The sequence below is a fragment of the Chanodichthys erythropterus genome, chromosome 13, assembly GCF_024489055.1.
Source record: "Chanodichthys erythropterus isolate Z2021 chromosome 13, ASM2448905v1, whole genome shotgun sequence".
Classification (NCBI taxonomy): Eukaryota; Metazoa; Chordata; class Actinopteri; order Cypriniformes; family Xenocyprididae; genus Chanodichthys; species Chanodichthys erythropterus.
Window position 1 is genome coordinate 7,249,486 of NC_090233.1, and position 21,666 is coordinate 7,271,151.

Here is a 21,666-nt window from a genome sequence, read left to right on the forward strand (position 1 = left end):
GTTCATTTATTGTGGTATAATGGGCATAACCTCTAGAAGTTGTAGTGAATTATTCATGAGTTTATTTACTTGTTTATATATTGTGGTCCACATAAGCTTTAGGTCTGTGAGACTGTGTTCATTGTTAGTCAACTGTGCAGCTACTGTGTTTTATACCGTGGGAGAGACTGAGGGATGGTGTAAAACAAAATAGTACTTCCCCTGTTCTGTATAAAAATGAATCCATATGCTTTCAACTCAAGGAGAAGTTTATAAGTGGTGTATAGTGGGTGTGGCCTAGGCATTCAGGTAATTATTTATCTTTATTTTTTTATTGTGGATATTGTGTTTGACCACTAGAAGTTTATAGTGAATTGTTCATTACATTATTTATTTATTTATTTAGGGGATTCCAGCTACATTTAGATTTTCTTTATTATTATTTTTCTCTTTTGGTGGTGCAAAGGATGAGGAACATTTATTGAATAATTTGTGAGCTATTTATATATACATGTATTTTTTTATAAACCATTTTTTTAAATATTTTTTTTTGTTTCTTGCATCTGAACATTCACTGAAAAAAAAAAAAAATATATATATATATATATATATATACACACACACACACACACACACACACAGAGCTGGGTAGTAGCCTGATTACATAAAATCTTACAAAAAATAAGTACTTGTAATTAGATTATATTACATTTTAAAATATTCATAATCAGACTACAGTTACATTTTTATTTGATTACATGATTACATTATTCCCACAATGGTAGTAAATTATTCATAATTCATTGATTCTCCCCACTACTTCTTTTTTTTTTATCTTTTATTTATTTTATTTTTCTCTAAAAAAGTCTACTGCTTGTATATGTTCAGAAGGTCTTCCATGTTTGTGGAATTGCACAGACAGTCCAGCCACTAGTCATGTGAATATCACTGAAAACTGAGACAAACACAGCATTTGATCACTAGATTTACAGAAATCATTTCACCTTTAAAAGTGTTTTCTTAGCATTGCATATTTAATCCACTCCTGACGAACACATTAAAAAGATAGTTCACGTAAAAATGAAAATTATCCAATGATTTACTACGAAATTTCTCTTTAAAAATTAACGTTTTAGACTTCTAATCCGTGACGGGTGATTTGTTTTGCTCTATCCTCTGCGCCTCCGCGTTCGTAATTACGTTGAGCGTCAGGTCAAAGGATGCTCTTCCGCCGCAAATCGACTTGTGCATTCTGCGCACAGTAGTCCGCCGGAAGCTAGTTATTTTACTTTATAAAGTTTTGAATATGGATATTTTTCTAACAAAAATGCATTGATTCGCATCAGAAGGCCTTTATTACCCCCCTGGAGCCGTGTGGATTACTTTTTTATGGATGGATGCATTATTTTTGTCTTCAAAACGTGGCACCCCATTCACAACCATTATCAACCTTGGAGGACTAAGGATATTTTTAAATATATCTCCGATTGTGTTTGTCTGAAAGAAGATATTCATATACACCTGGCTTGAGGGTAAGGAAATCATGGAATAATTTAGATTTTTGGGTGAACTAACCCTTTAATTATTACTTGAATTATCACTTACTCAGTCATTTAACCATGTATTAGTGTCTTTGGAAGACTTTTGTCTTTCAAACACATTAAAATTTACAAATTCACATCATTTCATATTAACGTGCAATGCAGTGATTCCCCAACTTTTTTGCCAGGTGAGCCTTTTAAAATAAAAAAAAAATAAAATTAAAATAATAATTTCACAGTTCTCTGATGTCAGTTAATGGTCACATGACATGGAGGTAAAAAAAAAAAAAAATATATATATATATATATATATATATATATATATATATATATATATAATCTTTTTTACTAAGTGTTTTATTTTGATTGCTTTGTATTTTATAATTATTTATTATTTATTTTAAATGTTAATTTTTTTTTTTTACTTTTAATTAAACTCACAAACCCCAGTCTAGGAAACCCTGACTTAATGTAATATTTAACACACTTCATGTTGTTGATAAAGAATGGAATATATTTTCTTTTTCTTTGTATTTTTATATCAGTATGGTACAAGGTTATCCTATTTAAAACAATGTGATAAATGAGTTAAGTCAAAAGTAATCTAAAAGTAATCAAAAGAAGTCATATTACATTACCTTAATTTTGTAATGTAATGGATTATGTTACTAACTACAATTTTTGTCATGTAATTTGGAATCAGTAACTGTGTGTATGTGAGTGTATATATATATATATATATATATATATATATATATATATATATATATATATATTTTCCATTCAGTGTTTTTTTTTTTTTTTTTTCTGTTTGTTTAGTTGGTTGGTTTATTGGGGTATAGTGCTGTGGAGTTGTTTATTTATGAATTTATTTATTTGAGTGCATTTATTTTGTGTTATAGTGGATGTTGCATCTGAATATTCAATTAATTATTTATTAATATATATCTATTAAAATACCGCTAGTAATATATCATCAATAATAATTGAGACACATATACATATACAAATATAAAAAAATGCATTTATAAAGCAAACAAACAGAGATAACGCAGATATAATGCCAAGTTCAAAGTCTTTTCTGTCTTGTTTTTTTAATCATATTCTAAAGAGAGCTCCGCCCATTCGGTGTGCGCATGCGCAGTGCGTGTTATTTCTACAATGACGTTGCTCTGTCTCTAGTAGCCAGTTCTGCTGGGCGCTCCTCGCTTTCCTTCAGAGTGCCGCTTTTCTAAACTCAGCCCCGGGAAACCATGGCCGAGCAGGCCTCGGGGTCCACCCAGCCGCCTCAACATGACGGTAAGCGTCTTTCTCCTCAACGAAAGGTTTATTGTGCTGATTTATCTGTGCTCATTGTAGGCCTGCGGCCTGTTCGTCCACGGATTAGCCAGCAACAGTCAACCGGCTGACAGATAGCCTGCACTATTGTTTGCCTATTTATTAAAACGCTCTCATATGATGCTTTAGTCCCTGATATGTGTCGATGCTTCTGACAGAACTCTTCTTGCACAAAGCTGATCTTTAGGTGCACAGAAACGTGTTTATATGGTCAACATGATGATGCTGCATCCAGTGTGATCAGCAGATGACAGCTGGACTGACAGTTTTTTAAGACTCTCAGGACAGTGTTTTTTTTATGATCTTATATATTTGAAGTGATTGAATATCATGTCTACAGGTTTGTAATGTTGCTCAGATGGTGACACGGTTCGCGTGCATTTACGTTCATACAGAGTTTTGATGCACATATTGATTTGAACCATTCATGGATGTGTTTGCCACAAACATTACCTTGCACTGACAAAAAGTGTTAAATTATTATTATTATTTTTTTTTTAACATGTCATTATTGTGACATACTTCAAAATAATTTGAAGTACCATGGTATATGAAGTTGAATATGTTGTATAAGTCTACTTCAGCACTTTAAGCACAATATGACATAAATGTTTGTGATTATATGGACTGGTGGGAAATTATATATAATCATTATTTCCATTATTTGTGTTTTATGATGTGCAGTTTCTGTTGCTGAAATGGTAAACACATCTCTGGCCAGTTGCCACAATTGTATTAGCTTTTAAATATTATTATTTATAGCTCAAGTGAGATTTTATGGAAAAAATTTTACCCCCCCCCCCCCCCCCTTAACTATGCAAATCTATGCACTTGCTGATTGATCCCGCTGAGCTACATTTTTTTTTTTTATAGTGTAGGTTAAAGTCATCTGTCCTCCCTAAAGGCTTGTGGTTGTTTTGGGTGTAGTCATCTTTTACAAATCCAACAAAGACTTTTGCTGCAAATATGAGTTTGTAAAGTCTTGCATTTAGGCCTAATCAGAGTAAAACCCAATGATAGAGATGTATGATCTGTCAGGACATACTTGCGGTTGATTGACCTATATGGCTGTACTGGCTTGGACTTGACACTAGAGTCTCTGTTTATTTACTTGGATGAAATACTGCTGGTCTGGAATGATCCTCACTGAATAAAGCAGTTTTTGTTATAGGTTGCTGTTCTTTAAATGAATTGTGCCAGCTGGCATAATGACTGTTAATCAAGCTGAAGCTTTATCCTTATCTGTGTGTCTGATTGTGTTACAGCAGTAAAGTGTGCAAGACATCATGTAATTCATGTGTGTATAAGCTTTAAAATGTCATGGGGATCATATAGTTGTCGTCTTTGATTGCTTATCATGGAGTTTATTTCAAGTTTGGAAAGAAATTAATTTTATAGCACTTTTTATAAGCGCCCCTAAAGCTCCAACCACAGTAAGAAGTCAAAGTTGTTTGTTTAAAGAAGACTTTTAGGTAACACTTTATTTTACAGTGCCGTAGTTACACACGTTACTACATGTAGTTACTATAATTAACAGTAAATTATTCATAATTACAAGTAGGGCTGGGGGATACATCGCGTGCAATTGTCACGTGCATTTTGTCAGTACGAAATGCGCGTGACAATTGCATGCGATATATCCCCCAGCCCTAATTACAAGTAACTAACTAGGGCTGTCAAACGATTAACCGCGATTAATCGCGATTAATCGCATACAAAATAAAAGTTTTGAGTTTGCATAATATATGTGTGAGTAATGTGTGTAAATAATATGTATATATAAATACACACAAATTAATGTATATATTTAAGAGAAATATGTTATTTATGTACAAAAAAATTTATTTATATATATAATATAAATTATATAAAAATATAAATAAATACATATTCTTGTAAATATTTCTCAAATATATACATGGATGTGTTTGTATTTACATATACATAATAATTACACCCACATATATTAGGCAAACTCAAACTTTTATTTTGTATGCGATTAATCGTGATTAATCGTTTGACAGCCCTATAACTAACCCTAAACCAAACCATAACTGTAACTCTATAGTAAGTACATGTAGTTAATTAATAGTACTCAGTGCTTATGTAATTACATTGAAACTACGGCACTATAAAATAAAGTGTAACCAACTTTTACGTCATGTTTGATTTGTGAGTGAATGAGAATCAAATACGCAATGTGTTAACTAAACTCCAAAGAGTTTCAGCTCTGTTTTGATTTTTCATTGGTCTAAATTTTTCAATGCTTGAAATCAGTATTACTACTTTAAATGTTTTGGGTCAGTAAGATTTATTTATCTTTATTTTTTTTTTAATTAATACTTTAATTCAGTAAGGATGCATTAAATTGACAATGACAGTAAATTGATGAATATTGGTGGTAATGACCAAATCAGCATATAAGGATTTCTGTCATGTGACACTAAAGACTGGAGTAATGGCTGCTAAAAATTCAGCTTTGCCATTACATATATTTTTTTGAATATATTCAAATAGAAAATGGCTATTTTAAATTGTAATAATATTACTTTTTTTCCTTTTTTTTTTTTTCTTTTTTCATCCATTAATTGCATCCTTGGTGGGCACAAAAACATTTAAAAAAATAAGTAAATAGATAAATCATACCGCCCTCAAAATTTTGGATGGTAGTATATCTTCATAAAAAATAAAATAAAATAAAAAATAATAATAATTTAGCAAAAAATAAAAAAAAATAAAATGAATGAAAATAAATAAAACAAATCCACAAAAAAAAAATATATAATAGATTTTTAAAACAAGAAACATGTTTTGTGCACTGACACTAGTGAGAGCTAACACTATAATTTAGCCAAGCAAGCATGCTTATCTCAGCCTCTCTTTTTGCTGTTGAAAATGTCCCATCATGCATTATTTACATACATTTTACTCCTGTGTGTAAAGAGCCAAAGTGCCATTCAGAAGTTGGAGGTGTTGATTTTGTGAATGTGTGGCACTGATGGATGATGCGATGCTTTGGCAGGGGTTCTGCAGCAGCGCGCGGCCGAGCAAGAGCAGGATCGAACCGACTTCCTGAAGCTCAAACAACAGCTGGAGATGGAATTCAACCAGAAGCGGGCCAAGTTTAAGGAACTCTATCTGTCTAAAGAAGGTAATATATGGTTTACAATATCTGCTGATGGACCTGTGACATACAGAAACTGAAGTAACACTGAACGGGTCTGAATTTCTTAACATCAGTTGCATCTCCATACAAATTCTTGATAGAGTTTTCCTAACTTTAACTTAAACTTTATTTACTTATTTCTTTTATTTTTATTATTTATGTTTTTTTTAAATCTATTTTCTTGTTTGCTGTATGAAGTTAACATAGGTGTCCTTGCAGAATAAGAGGTGTATTTCATCACATTAACTATGAACATGGTCCACTGACATTGACATCCACAAGGCTGTTTATCTGTATATAATAGAAGTGTATCTTGTTTTATCTAACAAACTTCATTTTGTGAAAAGTTATTTCAGTTAATTCAGTGATATTCAAATGTTTTTATGTGTGGCTTAATGGTTCTTTTTGGAGCCACTGTAGTTCCAAGAAATTTGAACACTAATCTATGGTTTTAAAGGTACAGTAAGTGATTTCTGAGAATCATTGAAAACACTGTTATTTGAAATCAACCCAAACAAACACACACCTCCCTTCATTGCTCCGCTCCCAAAATGCACGAACACACAATGTAAGAATGGTTGTCTTTTTATCATAGCAGAAGTGAAAAATACAGTGAAGATGACGAACAAACGACAAAGAAGAACAAAAAATGAACATGCAGTACATGAGTACTATGCACAAGCAAGAGTTCATTGTTAGTCGCCAGCAGCACGCACTCAAAACCAACTCGCGTATGAAACAGAAACAACACAAACTCTGCATCCGTTTTCACTTGCTGGAAAGCTTTTCTAATATTAACACAGGTCCTAAAGCTCTTGCCTGATCATAACCCTTCTTTTTCCAGTTATATTTCTTCTCCTTTGTAATGTCTCTCATCATCACTCTTTCTACAGTCTTTCATTAAATCTCCCTCTTGCTCACTCTCTCTCCTCCCCCATCATGAGTGGACATGCCCCTTACTGCTGATTGGCTACAAGTGTGTAGCCACTTTCGACAGGGCTTCTTAGAAATCGCTTACTGGGAAAAATATGTGGGTTTTGCACTCGCTGACCTTTTCCTCAAACCAGTTCTCACCTTTTCAATAGACATGTACAGTAACACAATCCATTGCACATCATGCCTGGAGGCACACAGATACAGATGACTAAACAACTAGCAAACAGTTCAGCTGTCATAGATCTTTATTTCATAGTTAATCTGTCCTGGGGCGGGACGAAAGTACTAAACCAGATAAGGTCCAAACAATGTTAGCAGGGATCTGAACACGAGGTTCCTTTTACACCTAGTACAAATGTGTCAGGTGATCCTATCACAAGAGCATCAGCAATAAAAATGGGTCCAAACAGGGTCTAGTTAAGTTAGTTAAACATCATATTTAGGACACAGTGGAAGAGGGAAAAAATGCTGTAGGCCTTACAGAACTGAACCTGCTGGTTCCTCTATATAAACCTTTTGTACTTGTTTTGTAAATATCTCAGATGAGTTGAAGAAGCAGACCGCTATACTGGAGAAGGCCCAGGCAGAGCTGAGCAAGATGCAGGACCAGCTGTCCGAGGCTAGAGCAGAGATGGAGACCATCAAAGCCGTGGCCACCGTCTCTGAGAGCACGAAGCAGGAAGCCATCGACCAGGTCAAGCAGCAGTGGCAGGAGGAGGTGGCGTCACTGCAGGCTATTATGAAAGGTAATAGGATACTGATTATTTTTATGGTAAAGTGTCTAATAACCGATACTCAGAACCAAGTTTTATTTATTGTGCTATTTCTTCTATTTGAAATAACTAAATCATTCATTACTATCCTGAAGTAGACTGAACTGCTTTACGAGACTAATATTGTTTTGAGTAATAATAAAAAGTGAAATAATTTTTGCAAGCAATACTTGTTCAGCAAGGACACATTAAATTGATCAAAAGTGTACAATATAATGTTACCAAAGATTTCTCTTTTAAATAAATGCTGCTCTTTTGAACAGTTATTTTAGTTTTATTTATATACTATTGTATTTTTTATTATTATTTTGAAGTGGGTTTTATTTTTCTTTTAGTTTTCATCTTAATTTTAGTATTGTTTTTTTAGTCATTTTATCGTGATTATTTTTATTACTTTTTTTAATTACTGTTTAGGTTAATTTTGTTTTCTTTTGGTTTTAGTTATTTCCATTTAGTAATTTTAGTGTTTATTTCAGACAACATTTCTAAGTTTCGTTTAAATTTCGTTTTTCATTTTATTTCGTTATAATTTTTGTTTTAGTGTTTCATCTAATATTAATAATTTATTTCATCTTTACTTCAATTAACAATGAAATTTTTTTTTTTTTTTTTTGAAGATAATAACCCTGCTTTTAAACTTTCTAATCAAAGAATCTTCTGAAAATTACGGAACAGGATTAGGGCCAAGCAATAAAAAAATAAATAAAACCATCTTGAGATTAAAGTTGTTAAATTTCGAGAAAAAAGTCGAAATAAAATGTTGAGAATAAACTCATTAAATTACGAGAAAAAAGTCATTAGATTATGAGAATAAAGTCATTAAATTACGAGAAAAAAGTTCCCAATTTGTTCTTGTAATTTAATGACTTTTTTCTCGAAATTTAACAAGCTTTTTCTCGAGATGGTTTTATTTTTTATTATTGCTTGGCTCTAATCCTCTTCCGTAGAAAATGCATCAAGGGTTCCACACAAAAAACTTTAGCAGCACAAGTGTTTTCAACATTGATAATAATAAGAAATGTTTCTTTAGCATCAAATCAGCATATTATAATGATTTCTGAAGGGTCATGTGACACTGAAGACTGGAGTAATGATGCTGAAAATTCAGCTTTGTTCACAATATTAGTTTTTAATGTGTTTTTGTTCAGATAAATGCAGCCTTGGTTGAGACTTTTTTCAAAAACATAAAAAAAAATCTTACAGACCCAAACTTTTGACCAGCAATGTATGTATTTGTAAAGGATATGTTTTTTTAGTTATGTAAGTTTTTTTTAGAGTTTTCCCCCCCCCCCATTTATCAATAACCTGCTATTTAAAAACTGCAAAACAGTATTGTCATTTTAGTCAATATATTTAAAGGCTAATATATTTAAAAAACCTATTATTTTTGCTAGGATACTCAACAAGATGGGCGTGTTGACAATTTTTTGTGTGAATTTGTCTGTTCAAGTGCAAGACTTGAAGGAGATCTCAATATTTGCACGCTGTACACGTGCTTCCGCATGCACACTTTGGATGAGTGCACATATCTTCTCACAGCGCATGCGCGAGTTCCCTTTGGGTCTTGCACTTGAATGTTTAAATCGGCAAGGCTTAAATGAGTTTAAACAAAGATAGCAACATGTGGTGTTCAGGTCTCCCCTGCGCTTGCGTGCTATCAACACCCGGGTGATGACGGAGTAAATTACGAGTCATATAGAGCATGTGTGGAGAACGGTATGGTTTGATTATATTATTATTATTATTAATAATAATAATAATAATAATAATTATTATTATTATTATTATTTATTTATTTATTTATTTATTTATTTATTTATTATTTTTTTAAACCGAGAACTGTTACACCCATAATTTCTACAAAGCCCCTCTTTCAGAAAATCTCAGAGTGCTCTGATTGGCCAGCTGACCAAATGCGTTTTAACTGGCCAAACACCTGAAACGTGCGTCATAAATGTATGCCTCTTACTTTACCATAATCGCAAGCTTCAGCTTCTAAAGCAAATGTAAATGGTTAATAATGTTGTCAGTATTACCGCATGAGTTCAAGCCGATATTTACTTTTCAAGCTAGAGTATTTTGGAGAGCATAAGCTTTTTAATATTTTCCTTTGGTGTGTAATGTATATGTTAGTACATGTATAAGAAAAGTTACAAAGCCTCATATGACCCCTTTAATAAAAAGAGACACATGATGTGTAGAGAGAGAAGTGCAGACAGAAATCTGCAGTCCCTCTGTGGGTTGAGAATCAGTGTAATCCTTGTTAAATTGTAAACGCTATAAATAAACCCTATTTGGACAAGGAAGGATTAGCTAGATTTGTTTTGCTATCTGTTGTGAATGTGAAATGTGTTTCTGAGGATTTTGTTTTGATGTATGAATCCTTATCTTGACATGATGTGTGTTCAGATGCAGAACGGGAATTTAAGTTGCAGTTCCAGCAGAAGTTGGAGCAGGAGCGCGCTCAGTGGTCACAGTACCGTGATGGGATGGAGCGAGAAGTGGCTGAGTTACGCCGCCGTCTTACTGAGGGACAGGAGGAGGAGAATTTAGAGAATGACATGAAGAAGGTGTGGTTTGCTTTTTGATATGTCTACTTAACTGTGAAAGAGATGATGCATAGATATTTTCTTGGAATCGTGACTCAAAGTGAGAGTGTTTGAATCATGCTGGTTTTGGGTCTGTTAAACAAGCTTGGGTTTGTATCAATCTAGGCTCAGGAGGACGCAGAGAAGTTACGCTCAGTGGTGATGCCAATGGAGAGCGAGATTGCAGCGCTGAAGGCCAAACTGTCAAGCTCAGAAGATCGAGTTAAGGAGCTTGAGGCGGCAAAGGTTGGTGTATCAAAAAGTGGAACTGAGAGCCAGACTGTTTTGTTCATATTTATTATTAGACGTGACACATTTTTGTGTCATTTCATTCCTTTTATGTGGTAATTCCATGACCTCATGAATAGGCAAATTCACACCTGGCAAAATAAATCAAGTTTGCACCTGCATTACAGCCTTTAGTTATGATTATGACTATGTGATGATAATGTTTTGTCCTTAGGAATGAGTAATAAATCATTTGAGTCTTGTAAAAGTTGTTGGAAGTCAATGAGCCAGCGGCCATCTCAGCTGTAAAGTTGAAAGATTGTAGATGATCATGCCATTTTATTTTCAAACATAAAAAATGTACGGTTTGGTTTAAAGGTTGCGTGAAGGCCTCTGTTTATGGGTGCTTTTACTTTTAATCATGGAAAATGAAGTTTGGAACATGTGCTTGGTTAATTCCCAGGTGAAGGAGCTCAATCACGTCCTGGAGGCTGAAAAATCATGTCGTACAGACTTGGAGATGTATGTTGCTGTCCTCAACACCCAGAAATCTGTCCTTCAAGAGGATGCAGAGAAACTTCGGAAAGAACTCCATGAAGGTAACCAAAAAAAAAAAAAAAAACATTTTTTTTTTTAATGCAAACTTGCACTTTTATAGAAGTATTTGTTTTTGTAATTCTACATTTTATTCTTATTTTGGTCATTTCATGTAGGTTGCATCATGCTTTGTACAGTCTCTATGCTTACATTTTTGTTTAGGAGCTATTGTGACCCCAAAGTACACAGCCAAATATTTAGGAACCCAATTGATTGATTCATTTACTTATTTGCGTTATCGACACATTACCGCATATGCCCAAGCAGACACCGATATAACAGTGGTCCTCAGCTGATTAAGCCATGGGACTCACATTTTCCCATGGTCAGTGGAATTAAGCAAATTAATTTCTCAGAAACGGTTGACGCGCACACAAGCACTTTACTTAACGTAAATTGTAAGATTATCACTAACACTGATGAATAAACACTATGAGGTAAGGCTATTAAATAGCAGTCCCAAACTAAAGTTCGTAAGTTGGTATGAGCCACCACAGCATCAAAAATATAGAAAATAACACAAAGTGAAACTAAAGTGGGTTAAAGGATTAGTCCACTTTCAAATAAAATTTTCCTGATAATTTACTCAACCCCATGTCATCCAAGATGTTCATGTCTTTCTTTCTTCAGTCGAAAAGAAATTAAGGTTTTTGATGAAAACATTCCAGGATTATTCTCCTTTATAGTGGACTTTAATGGACTCCAAACAGTTGAAGGTCAAAATTACAGTTTCATTGCAGCTTCAAAGGGCTTTAAACGATACCAGATGAGGAATAAGGGTCTTATCTATCAAAACGATTGGTCATTTTCGAAAAAAATACAACTGTATTTGCTACCCTTCCCTATTTTACTTGCGGAAAAAAATGGAACTGTCGCCGTGTTCATTTCGTAAGTTGAATAGGGAAGGCGTAGGACATACAGCGTAAGCTTTTTGAAGAATACAGAAAGCAGAAGCACGTGCAAGGCAATCATTTGTGTGTCTTATCGACTGAAGAAAGAAAGACATGAACATCTTGGATGACATGGGGGTGAGTAAATTATCAGGAAAATTTTATTTGAAAGTGAACTAATCCTTTAAGGTTACAGGAAGTACAGTTACCATGGTAAATACACAATACAAATCAACTGTTAGAGTTAGTTCACACAAAAATAACATTTCTGTCATTAATTACTCACCCTCGTGTCATTCCAAACCTGTAAGACATTCTTTCATCTTCGGAACACACACAAATTAAAATATTTATTTTTGATGAAATCCAAGATTTTTTTACTTCTCATAGAAAGCAGTGTAAATGCTGTCATTCGAGGTCCGGAAAGGTATTAAATAGATTGATAAAATAGTCAGTGTGACTACAGTGGTTCAACCTTAATGTTATGAAGTGACGAGAATACTTTTTGTGCGCAAAAACAAAACAAAAATAACAACTTTATTCAACAATGTTTTCTCCTCTTCTACGAAGGTGACACTGTGGGGTCAGTTCTTTTATCAGTAAGCACACATTAATCTAATAATGTAATCAATAGTGACTGTAAAGACATTTCAAATAAATGCTGTTCATTTATACTTCCTATTCATCAAAGATTCATGGAAAAAATTTTTTATAATGGTGTCCACAAAAATATTATGCATCACAACAGGTTTCAACATTGATAATAATAAGAAATCAGCATATTAGAATGATTTCTGAAGGATCATGTGACATTGAAGACTGCAGTAAAGATTAAGAAAATTTAGCTTTGCCATCACAGGAATAAATTATATTTTAAAATATATGTAATATTTCGCACAGTTACGGTTTTTGATGTAACAAAATCTTACTGACCCCACATTTTGAATGGACACTATGTGATCATAACACTTAATACTAGCTTTGATTTAGTTCTTAGCAAGCACAGTCTTGTATGCACCTCCTGATATGACATTAAGGTATAGTGTTTTTTATAAGACAGTGAATTATATACAATACACTGTCTTATATATAAACGCTACACCTTAATGTCATATCAGGATGTGCATAAAGGATGGTTTTGCATGAAATAAACAGGATGCAAGGTCACAAGACATGTTTTTAAGAAACTATTTTTAACATGACAGGCTGTCTTAAATTTGTCGTTCATGGTGTTAGTTGCTCAGAAAACGGCGATATGTAGCGTTTGCGTGACCGAATACATCCTGTGTGAATGCTCTTTCACATGGTAGTAAACCTTTGCACACTTTCTTTGTTGACTTATATGGTATTGAACTGCTGTCTATCACAATGTGAAATGTATTTTATACACTGTGAGGTTAGATGCATGAGTTTGTGCTGATGGTGTTTTATTTTTATCATAAGTTGTGATCAGATGTCACTCGCACAAGTACACCAAAATTGTTATTCGCACACACACAAATGCGACTGAAGTGCTTGTACTGACAGGTCAGGGGGCAGACTTAGGTCAGACTTAACCTGAAAGTTGTGGTTTTGATTCACAGTACTGACAGGCAAATGTACTTTGGGAGTGAATGAACAGTGCTTTCTTTTACCCTCAATACCCATGACTGATGTGCCCTTGAGCAAGGCACCTAACCCCCAATCACTGCAAATGGCTGTCCACTGCTCTATGTGTGTGTCCATTGTTTGGAGTTTGTGCGTGGGTGTGTGTGTGTGTGTGTAGGTGTGTGTGTGTGTAGGTGTGTGTGTGTGTAGGTGTGTGTGTGTGATCACTACTCCTAATGTGTGTGCACTAACTTGGATGGGTTAAATGCAGAAGACAAATTCTGAGTATGGGTTACCATTCTTGGCCATCACTGTCACTTTCACTTTATATCCCAGTACAAAGTCAGTTGATTTCAGCTGATTGACATCCTCTTTGAATTGTGGTTTCTTTAAGTGGTTCACCTGCTGGAGTTGGAGCGGCAGCAGCACAATCAGCTGAAACACACTTGGCAGCGTGCCAACGATCAGTTCCTGGAGTCGCAGCGGCTGTTGATGCAAGACATGCAGCGCATTGAGAGCGTGCTGTCCTCCGAGCAGCTGCGGCAGGTGGAGGAGATGAAGAAGAGGGACCAGGTACTTTTTTTTTTTTTTTTTTTTTTATAAATATAATAAAAAAATAAAATAAATGAGCTGGAAGCATTAATTAAATCAGTTATTAAAAACACAGACTCAAAGGAATTCTCAATTGAGGTTGCTTACTAAGTGTAGAAGTATGAATGCATGAAAAACATTTTTCTGATCTCACTAAAACCTAAAGTGCTACACGCAGCAACAATTCTGACAATCTGACAATTCAGTTTAGCTTAGGTCAGTATGGAGTGGGATTGTAGATATTTCATAATAGGCAGAGCTACTTAGCAGAAATGAAAACCAATTTTTATTGAAGGGATAGTTCAAGTTCATAGTTTAGAAGATTTTTGGATTTTTTTTTTTTTTTTTCACTCCATACATTGAAAATCAATGGTGGCCAATGTTTTTGGACCCCAGCATTCTTTAAAATATCTTCTTTTGTGATCTGACACCGCATACAGCTTTAGAACAACATTAAGGTTGAATAAAGAACATTTACTTGGGTGAACCATCCAAAATTGAAAGTGAGTGGATTTATCTTGTTGCGTTATCGTGTTGCATCTGGGTAGTTCAGTGCCATTTTGACATTTATGTCAACATTTATACATTTTACCAGGAGGAGGATGAGAAAGAGCAATTGAGTCAGGCTAAAGAGGCAAGTGAGGATGATGGGATGGAACATGCAGAAGCAGTGGAGGACTCTCTGCTCGGACTCTCCATAGAAGAGGTATCAGTGTCACTCATGTAAACTTCACTTAAGCTAGAACTGTAACTCCCTCTAATTCATTTAAAGGTAACATACTGTAGTTACTATAGGGCCTTTTCTTAGTTCCTAGAACTATTGGCTGAAGTACCTGGATTTTGCCATGTTCGCACCGCAGGAACTAGGAATGATTTTAGTTCTAGGAACTCCTTTTGAGGGAACTAAATTAGCTCCTACTTGAGAGTAGGGTCTAAACCAGCACTATAGGAAGTTAAAGGAGATTTTGTTCTTAGCCCCACTTTTTGCTCTTTCAGTTGCATAAATTATTTGTTTACATTCCATCTCTGTTATCACGAGACCCACAACACACAACAAACAGCTCGGATCACATGCTCAATCCGCAGGTTTTTAGCATTTGTAAATGCCGTGCTTTAAGACGCCACTGTTGGCTGCTTCACAGTTCCTTTTCCAGATGCGAATGCAACCAGGAACATGGGCTGGGGGAGAAATTAGTTCTCGGGATCTATCTTAGTGGCTAGTTCCTAAAAACTGAATTCCTAGAACTATTCTGTGCAAAAGCCCCTTACAATTATGTAAGGGAAAACATCACTGTTCCGATTATAGTTATTGCTAAAATACTGTTCAAATATAGAGGGTATGCATTGATATCACAGTCCTGCTAGGACACGCCCCCTCAGCTGGACTGAGTGGCAAAACATCCTGTAACATGATGGGCTTTAGTAGGGGAAACTGTGAAAATGGGAGTAAAACAAATTATTATCTTCATAAATTATATCCAGAGCGGTCCATGGACATTGACATGTGGCCAGGAATCGAGTTTCCGATATGTACCTTTTGATGCCGGGGAAATCAAAGCCTGTAAATGCTAGACAACACTATAATTATAATATTGGTAGATCTAAATCCGGATGATAACTTATATTAGGGGTGGTGATAATTTTGGACTTATGACACCTGAAAAATTCCAAGCACTAAAAATAAGAAATACTATGTAAATTGTATAAAGTAATCAAATGTATAAAAAAATTCTGCATAGTCTTTACTGTGTAAATTAAATATACATTTATTCTTATTAAAGTTACAAAAGTGATTCAGTCAAGAGCAGTGAGAGATTTTGTCTTTTCATTCTCAGATGACAGCTGGTATATTAGGCTACTGTCGCTTTAAGACCGAATGCTCAGATCCAATATATAAATTCACAAGCATTTTCTTTCTCAACTGTTTGTTCACTTAAGACATAATTGACAGTGCTTATGAGGATACTTGCAAAGATGGGCATTTTGACACACAAGTATATGTATTTGACCATTTAAAGCCCAATTAGGTGGCGCAAAGAACTCCGTTCAGTACTCACACGCCCTGTGAGCAGCGGCTTTATGTACACACGTTTTTCAGACAGCGTGCATAGAGCGAAATTAGTTCTCTTTCACTGCTTATTGCACTTCAACGGTTTAAAAGATTTTTTTATTTATTTTTTTATTTTTTAAAAAGTACCACTAAGTTTGAAAACGCATGCAAATGATAAACTTTTGTGACTGCACAGCACACGTGAACTGATTTTTTTTTCTCTTTCTCTTTTTGATCTCAGTCTCACCTCAGCCACAGTATCCACAGCTCTTTGCACTCTCTGGACGCAGACACCCCAGGCCGCCCAGACAGCTCTGACCCTTATAAAGACGGGCTTCGGAGAGTGCAGTCCACAGACAGTCTGGGTTCTTCAGGAGGGGCCCTACAGCCTCATGGGCTGGGTGGACACAACAACAAGGCCAAGTCAGCCAGCCAGCTGGATGAGTCAGACTTTGGTCCTCTAGTGGGGGCAGACTGTGTGGGCTTTGATAGCATGGACACCACCTCCATATCATCTCTCCAGCCAGGACACTTTCTCCTCACCAAGGACCAGGAGAAGGCCATTAAGGCCATGACCCCAGAGCAGGAGGAGACCGCATCACTCCTGTCCAGCATATCTCATATGGCCGATACAGCTTACCTGCCTCCAACTGGCTACCGAATGGTCAGCGAGAGCGAGTGGAATCTGCTCCAGCAAGAGGTTAGTTAGTAGATGCTTTGAATGGCTGTTTTTGTTTATTTCTAGGTTGAACATATTTGATGACTCGGCTGTCTAGTTTAAAGTCTGTGTTTTGTTATCTGTACAGTGTAAGTGAAAATATGTTATGATCTAAAAGAAGAGTTAAGGTTATGTTTGGAATAGCATACTATCATATTGCTTAAAATGTTTTGAACTACACAGTATTTATACTGTGTGCAGTAAACCAGTTTCTTTCAATCCACGGAATTCATGTAGGATCTACTTGTGCTACATATGCTTTTATATGGCCATCAGAAACCTACAGTGCAACCATTGTCCAATTTGCAAAGAAAAGACTCTTTTGAACCAGTTCTTTTTAGTGAATCAGAAACATAAAGTGCAAACAAATGACTCTTTTAAGCCAGTTGTTTTTGATAAATCAAAACATACAGTGCAACCAGTATGTTGGTAGTTTAATTCACAAACAAATGACTCTTGAGTTCCCTTTCGATACTTCACTCGTACTGCGTATGGGGAAAGGTCTCCCTTTTTCCCCGCTGCTGAAGCCTTTTTCAATAACGCAGTGTAACTGCACCGTCATTGGTTCACTCATAGACAAGTTGTTGAACCAATGACGGCGCGGCATAGCTGTGCGGCCTATGGCGACAAAGCGCGCGAATATTCCCGCCGAAATGGGCGGGGTTAAGGGCTATATAAGCAGGCGTTTCGCCATAGGATTTCAGTGTTTTTCTCCTTCAGCGACGACCTCATCATCTCCTCGCTGATCTCCGCCTGAAGCCGAGAAGCTCGCCGCCTTCCTGACTGCTCTCGCCGCCGTCTGAAGAGGCTCCCGCAGCGGACTCGCCTGGACTCGCCGGACTGAGGACAGCGCCGGCGCCCTCTCCGACTGCAGCGTCAGCGCCGTCGCCGAGTCGCCGCCTCCCGCTTCCCGCTCCCGGCCGCTTCCTGTGTGTCCCCTGCCGCCATCCGGCGCGCCGTCTTGAGAGCTTCACCGCGGCTTAACGCCGCTCTAAAAGAGCGTATTTCAGCGGTTTTCACCGCTTCTAGAGCTTCCGCGGCCCTCGCCGCTCTAAAAGAGCCACCCAAGTGCCGTTTTCACGGCAACGGCGTCTTCTCAGATGCCCCGCCACTCGTGTGGCACGTGCCCTGCACGACGGTGATGGTCACAGCGAGTGCGTCGCTTGCCTGGGCAAGCCCCATGCAGACGGCGCGCTCGCTGGGGACTCATGCCCGCACTGCGAGTGCATGAGTCTCAGTTCCCTGCGCTCGCGGGTCGCCTTCTTCACAGAGGGTGATCTCGCCGCTCGCGCCCTCCCGTCTCCTTCCTACCGCGAGCCGGCTAGGAAGAGACAGCGGGGCAGAGCGACCCAGCGCCAGGAGATAGGCGAGCTCACGCCGGCCCAGTTCCCGCGTGCCTCGCCCTCTCCCCCGAGGGAACCCTCTCCCGTCCTGTTCTCTCGGCCTGAGCAGCGTCCCTCTGCGGAAGCGAGTGACCTTGTCTCATTCGGTGGAACAGACGACGAGCAAGACGACTCCATGTCTCTTGCGGCTTCCGAAGCAGAAGTGTGGGCTGGCGAATCGGACGATCCCGCCCCCCCGCCTCCCTTGGAGCCCATTGAACATGGCCAGGGCATGGATGCCGAGCTCCTCCGCATCCTATCCAGAGCCGTAGAAGAGCTGGACCTCGACTGGGCCCCACCTGAGGAGCCGTCGCGCAGTCGCCTTGACGAGTGGTTCCTGCCTGGCCGCCGCCAAGCCCCTCGCCAGCGAGCAGCGCCCTTTTTTCCCGAGGTCCACGAGGAGCTGACGAAGTCGTGGCGCGCTCCGTACTCCGCCCGCCTTCATACCACGCACCGCTCCGCCCTCACTGCCGTCGACGGCGCCGAGGAAAAGGGATACGAGCACCTGCCACCCCTTGACGAAGCAGTGGCTGCTCACCTCTGCCCTCCCGCGGCTGTGGGATGGAAAGCTAAGAGGTCACTCCCTTCCAAGCCCTGCCGGACTACTTCCACCTTAGCTGGTCGAGCTTACACTTCGGCAGGACAGGCCGCTTCTGCGCTACACTCCATGGCCATATTCCAAGTCTTCCAGGCCAAACTCCTCCGCTCTCTGGACGAGTCTGGGATTGACGCGCCGGCTTTCAAGGACCTTCGCAGCGCTACTGACCTTGCCCTGCGAGCCACGAAGGCTACGGCTCAGGCCATCGGCCGTTCCATGGCCAGCCTGGTAGTGTTGGAGCGCCACCTGTGGCTTAACTTGACGGAGATCAAGGACAATGACAAGACGGCCTTCTTAGACGCCCCGGTCTCTCCCTCTGGTCTCTTCGGCCCTGCAGTGGATGGCTTCACTGAACGCTTCACAGCGGCACAGAAATCGTCTCAGGCCATGAGACATTTCCTGCCCAAGCGCTCCAGCTCTGCTTCCAGCCGCCCCAGGGACTGCGTCGGCTCAGCAGCACAAGCCCGCTCCACCTGCAGCACCGCAGTCAGCGCCACCTAAGGAGCAACGCCAGCGCTCGCGCTCTGCCAAGCGCCATCCCTTCCCGAGACGCCAGGGACCCCGGCCCAAGATTGTGCTGGACCCGGTGCCTCCGAAGTCATCCTGATCTGCCAGGAAGGAAGAGGATGGGGAATCGTCCCGTCACGACTGGACCACCCCAAAAGCTCCCACGAACACTTTCCCCTCCGCCTCGTTTAAATCCGGGCGTGGGAAACATGTTTCAAGTGACAACTGGGCCCACAACTGTTGCGCCCACTCCAAACGCCGTTTTCACGGCGAACAAATTTTTATATCATCTAAAAGAGAGCAAATTTCCTCTTCCGCTACTCTCGGTGTACAACCCCCTCAGCGGCGGTCTGTCACACGATATCATTCAACCCCTTGCCACTCGGGCCGAGGCTTGGCAGGCCATCCCCGATGTGTCAGATTGGGTCATGGGGATCGTAACTCAGGGTTACTCGCTCCAGTTTGCACGCCGGCCCCCTCGCTTCGGCGGGGTGCTTCAAACTTTGGTCAATCCGGACGACGCCCATGTCCTCCGAGCCGAAGTCATGACGTTGCAAAGAAAAGGAGCTGTGGAAATAGTTCCCCCCGCGGAAAGCGAGTCAGGCTTCTACAGCCGCTATTTTCTGGTCCCCAAGAAAGATGGTGGTCTCTGACCCATCCTGGATCTCAGACTTTTGAATCATTCCCTCATGAGACGGAAGTTCAAAATGCTGACACTGAAACAGATCCTCGCGCACATCTGCCCCGAGGACTGGTTCTGCTCGCTGGACCTGAAGGATGCGTATTTTCACATCCAGATAGCCCCTCGTCACAGACGATTCTTGAGATTCGCATACGAGGGAGTGACATACCAATATACGGTCCTGCCCTTCGGGCTGTCTCTGGCTCCTCGCACTTTCACCAAGTGCATGGACGCGGCACTTTCCCCTCTCAGACAGGCGGGAATCCGAGTCCTGAATTATCTCGACGACTGGCTCATTCTAGCCCGTTCGCGAGTCGAGCTGGAACACCACAGATCCGTGCTCCTCAGCCATTTACAATGCCTGGGTCTCAGGGTCAACGCAACCAAGAGCTTGCTGTGCCCCACTCAACGAATATCGTTTCTGGGAGCAGTTTTCGACTCAGTCCATATGACGGCAGTAGTCTCGCCAGAGCGCGCTCTGACGATTCAGCAGCTCACAGCCTCAGTCAAGAACAGAGCCTGCCTCCCTCTGAAGTTTTTTCAGAGGCTGCTAGGGCTAATGGCTTCCGCCTCTCCGGTACTACAGCTCGGCCTTCTTCGGATGCGGCCTCTTCAGTACTGGTTGAAGTTCCGGGTTCCTCCCAGCGCTTGGCGGCACGGCCGCCTTCGCCTCAAGGTCAATCAGGCCTGTCTTCTAGCCCTGAAACCTTGGACGAACCCTGTATGGTTCAAGCGCGGAGTGCCCTTACAGGCGGTCTCACGAAGGACGGTGCTAGCAACAGACGCCTCCAACTCGGGTTGGGGCGCTGTGTGCGACGGCAGACCGGCCTTCGGCTCATGGAGCCAAGAGGAAAGCCTTCTGCACATCAACTGTCTAGAGATGCTAGCAGTGATGAAGGCCCTTCAGTTCTTTCAGGCTCATTTGACAGGGCGTCACGTTCTAGTCCAATCGGACAGTATGACAGTGGTGTCATATTTAAACCACCAGGGCGGTCTCTCGTCCAGCCGCTTATGCGCTCTGGCGAAACGTCTACTGGAATGGGCTCTTCCGAGGCTTCAGTCGCTCAGAGCGACTCATGTTCCTGGCAGGAACAATCTGGGTGCAGATATGCTGTCACGGAGCAACGTCCCCTCCGACGAGTGGACGCTCCATCCCCAGGTTGTCCTCAGGATTTGGGAGCTCTTCGGGAAGGCAAAGATAGACCTCTTCGCCTCAGAAGACAACTCTCATTGCCCAACATTTTTCTCGAAGGAGGTCGACGCTCTGGCCCATTCATGGCCCAGCACGCTCCTTTACGCTTTTCCTCCGATCGCCCTGATCCCTCAGGTCATCAGGCGCATCAGAGAAGACCAACACAGAGTCCTTCTAGTGGCCCCGCTCTGGAGGAACCAGATTTGGTCCTCGGAGCTGTTCAAGCTCTCTCTGAGAGCCCCGTGGCCGATCCCCCTGAGACGGGACCTCCTCTCTCAGGCGAACAGGGCAATCTGGCACCCACAGCCGGAGCTCTGGGCTCT

At 39.8% G+C, this 21,666-nt stretch overlaps 1 protein-coding gene across 2 annotated transcripts in view; it reads left to right on the forward strand.

Annotated features, from left to right (window-relative positions):
* Positions 1 to 272: 272 nt before the first annotated feature.
* Positions 273 to 21,666, forward strand: part of rabep1 (rabaptin, RAB GTPase binding effector protein 1) — a 49,663-nt gene continuing 28,269 nt past the window's right edge. The window contains exons 1-10 of one of the 2 annotated variants that reach the window (XM_067406030.1): positions 273 to 288; positions 2,706 to 2,819; positions 5,881 to 6,009; positions 7,503 to 7,706; positions 10,143 to 10,303; positions 10,448 to 10,567; positions 11,013 to 11,148; positions 14,018 to 14,196; positions 14,810 to 14,920; positions 16,506 to 16,964. In XM_067406030.1, the coding sequence (XP_067262131.1) occupies positions 2,774 to 2,819; positions 5,881 to 6,009; positions 7,503 to 7,706; positions 10,143 to 10,303; positions 10,448 to 10,567; positions 11,013 to 11,148; positions 14,018 to 14,196; positions 14,810 to 14,920; positions 16,506 to 16,964 (1,545 nt within the window). In that variant the 5' untranslated portion in view covers positions 273 to 288; positions 2,706 to 2,773. Of the gene's footprint in view, positions 289 to 2,661; positions 2,820 to 5,880; positions 6,010 to 7,502; positions 7,707 to 10,142; positions 10,304 to 10,447; positions 10,568 to 11,012; positions 11,149 to 14,017; positions 14,197 to 14,809; positions 14,921 to 16,505; positions 16,965 to 21,666 lie in introns of those variants that run through there. The other variant, XM_067406029.1, reaches the window with a different exon arrangement.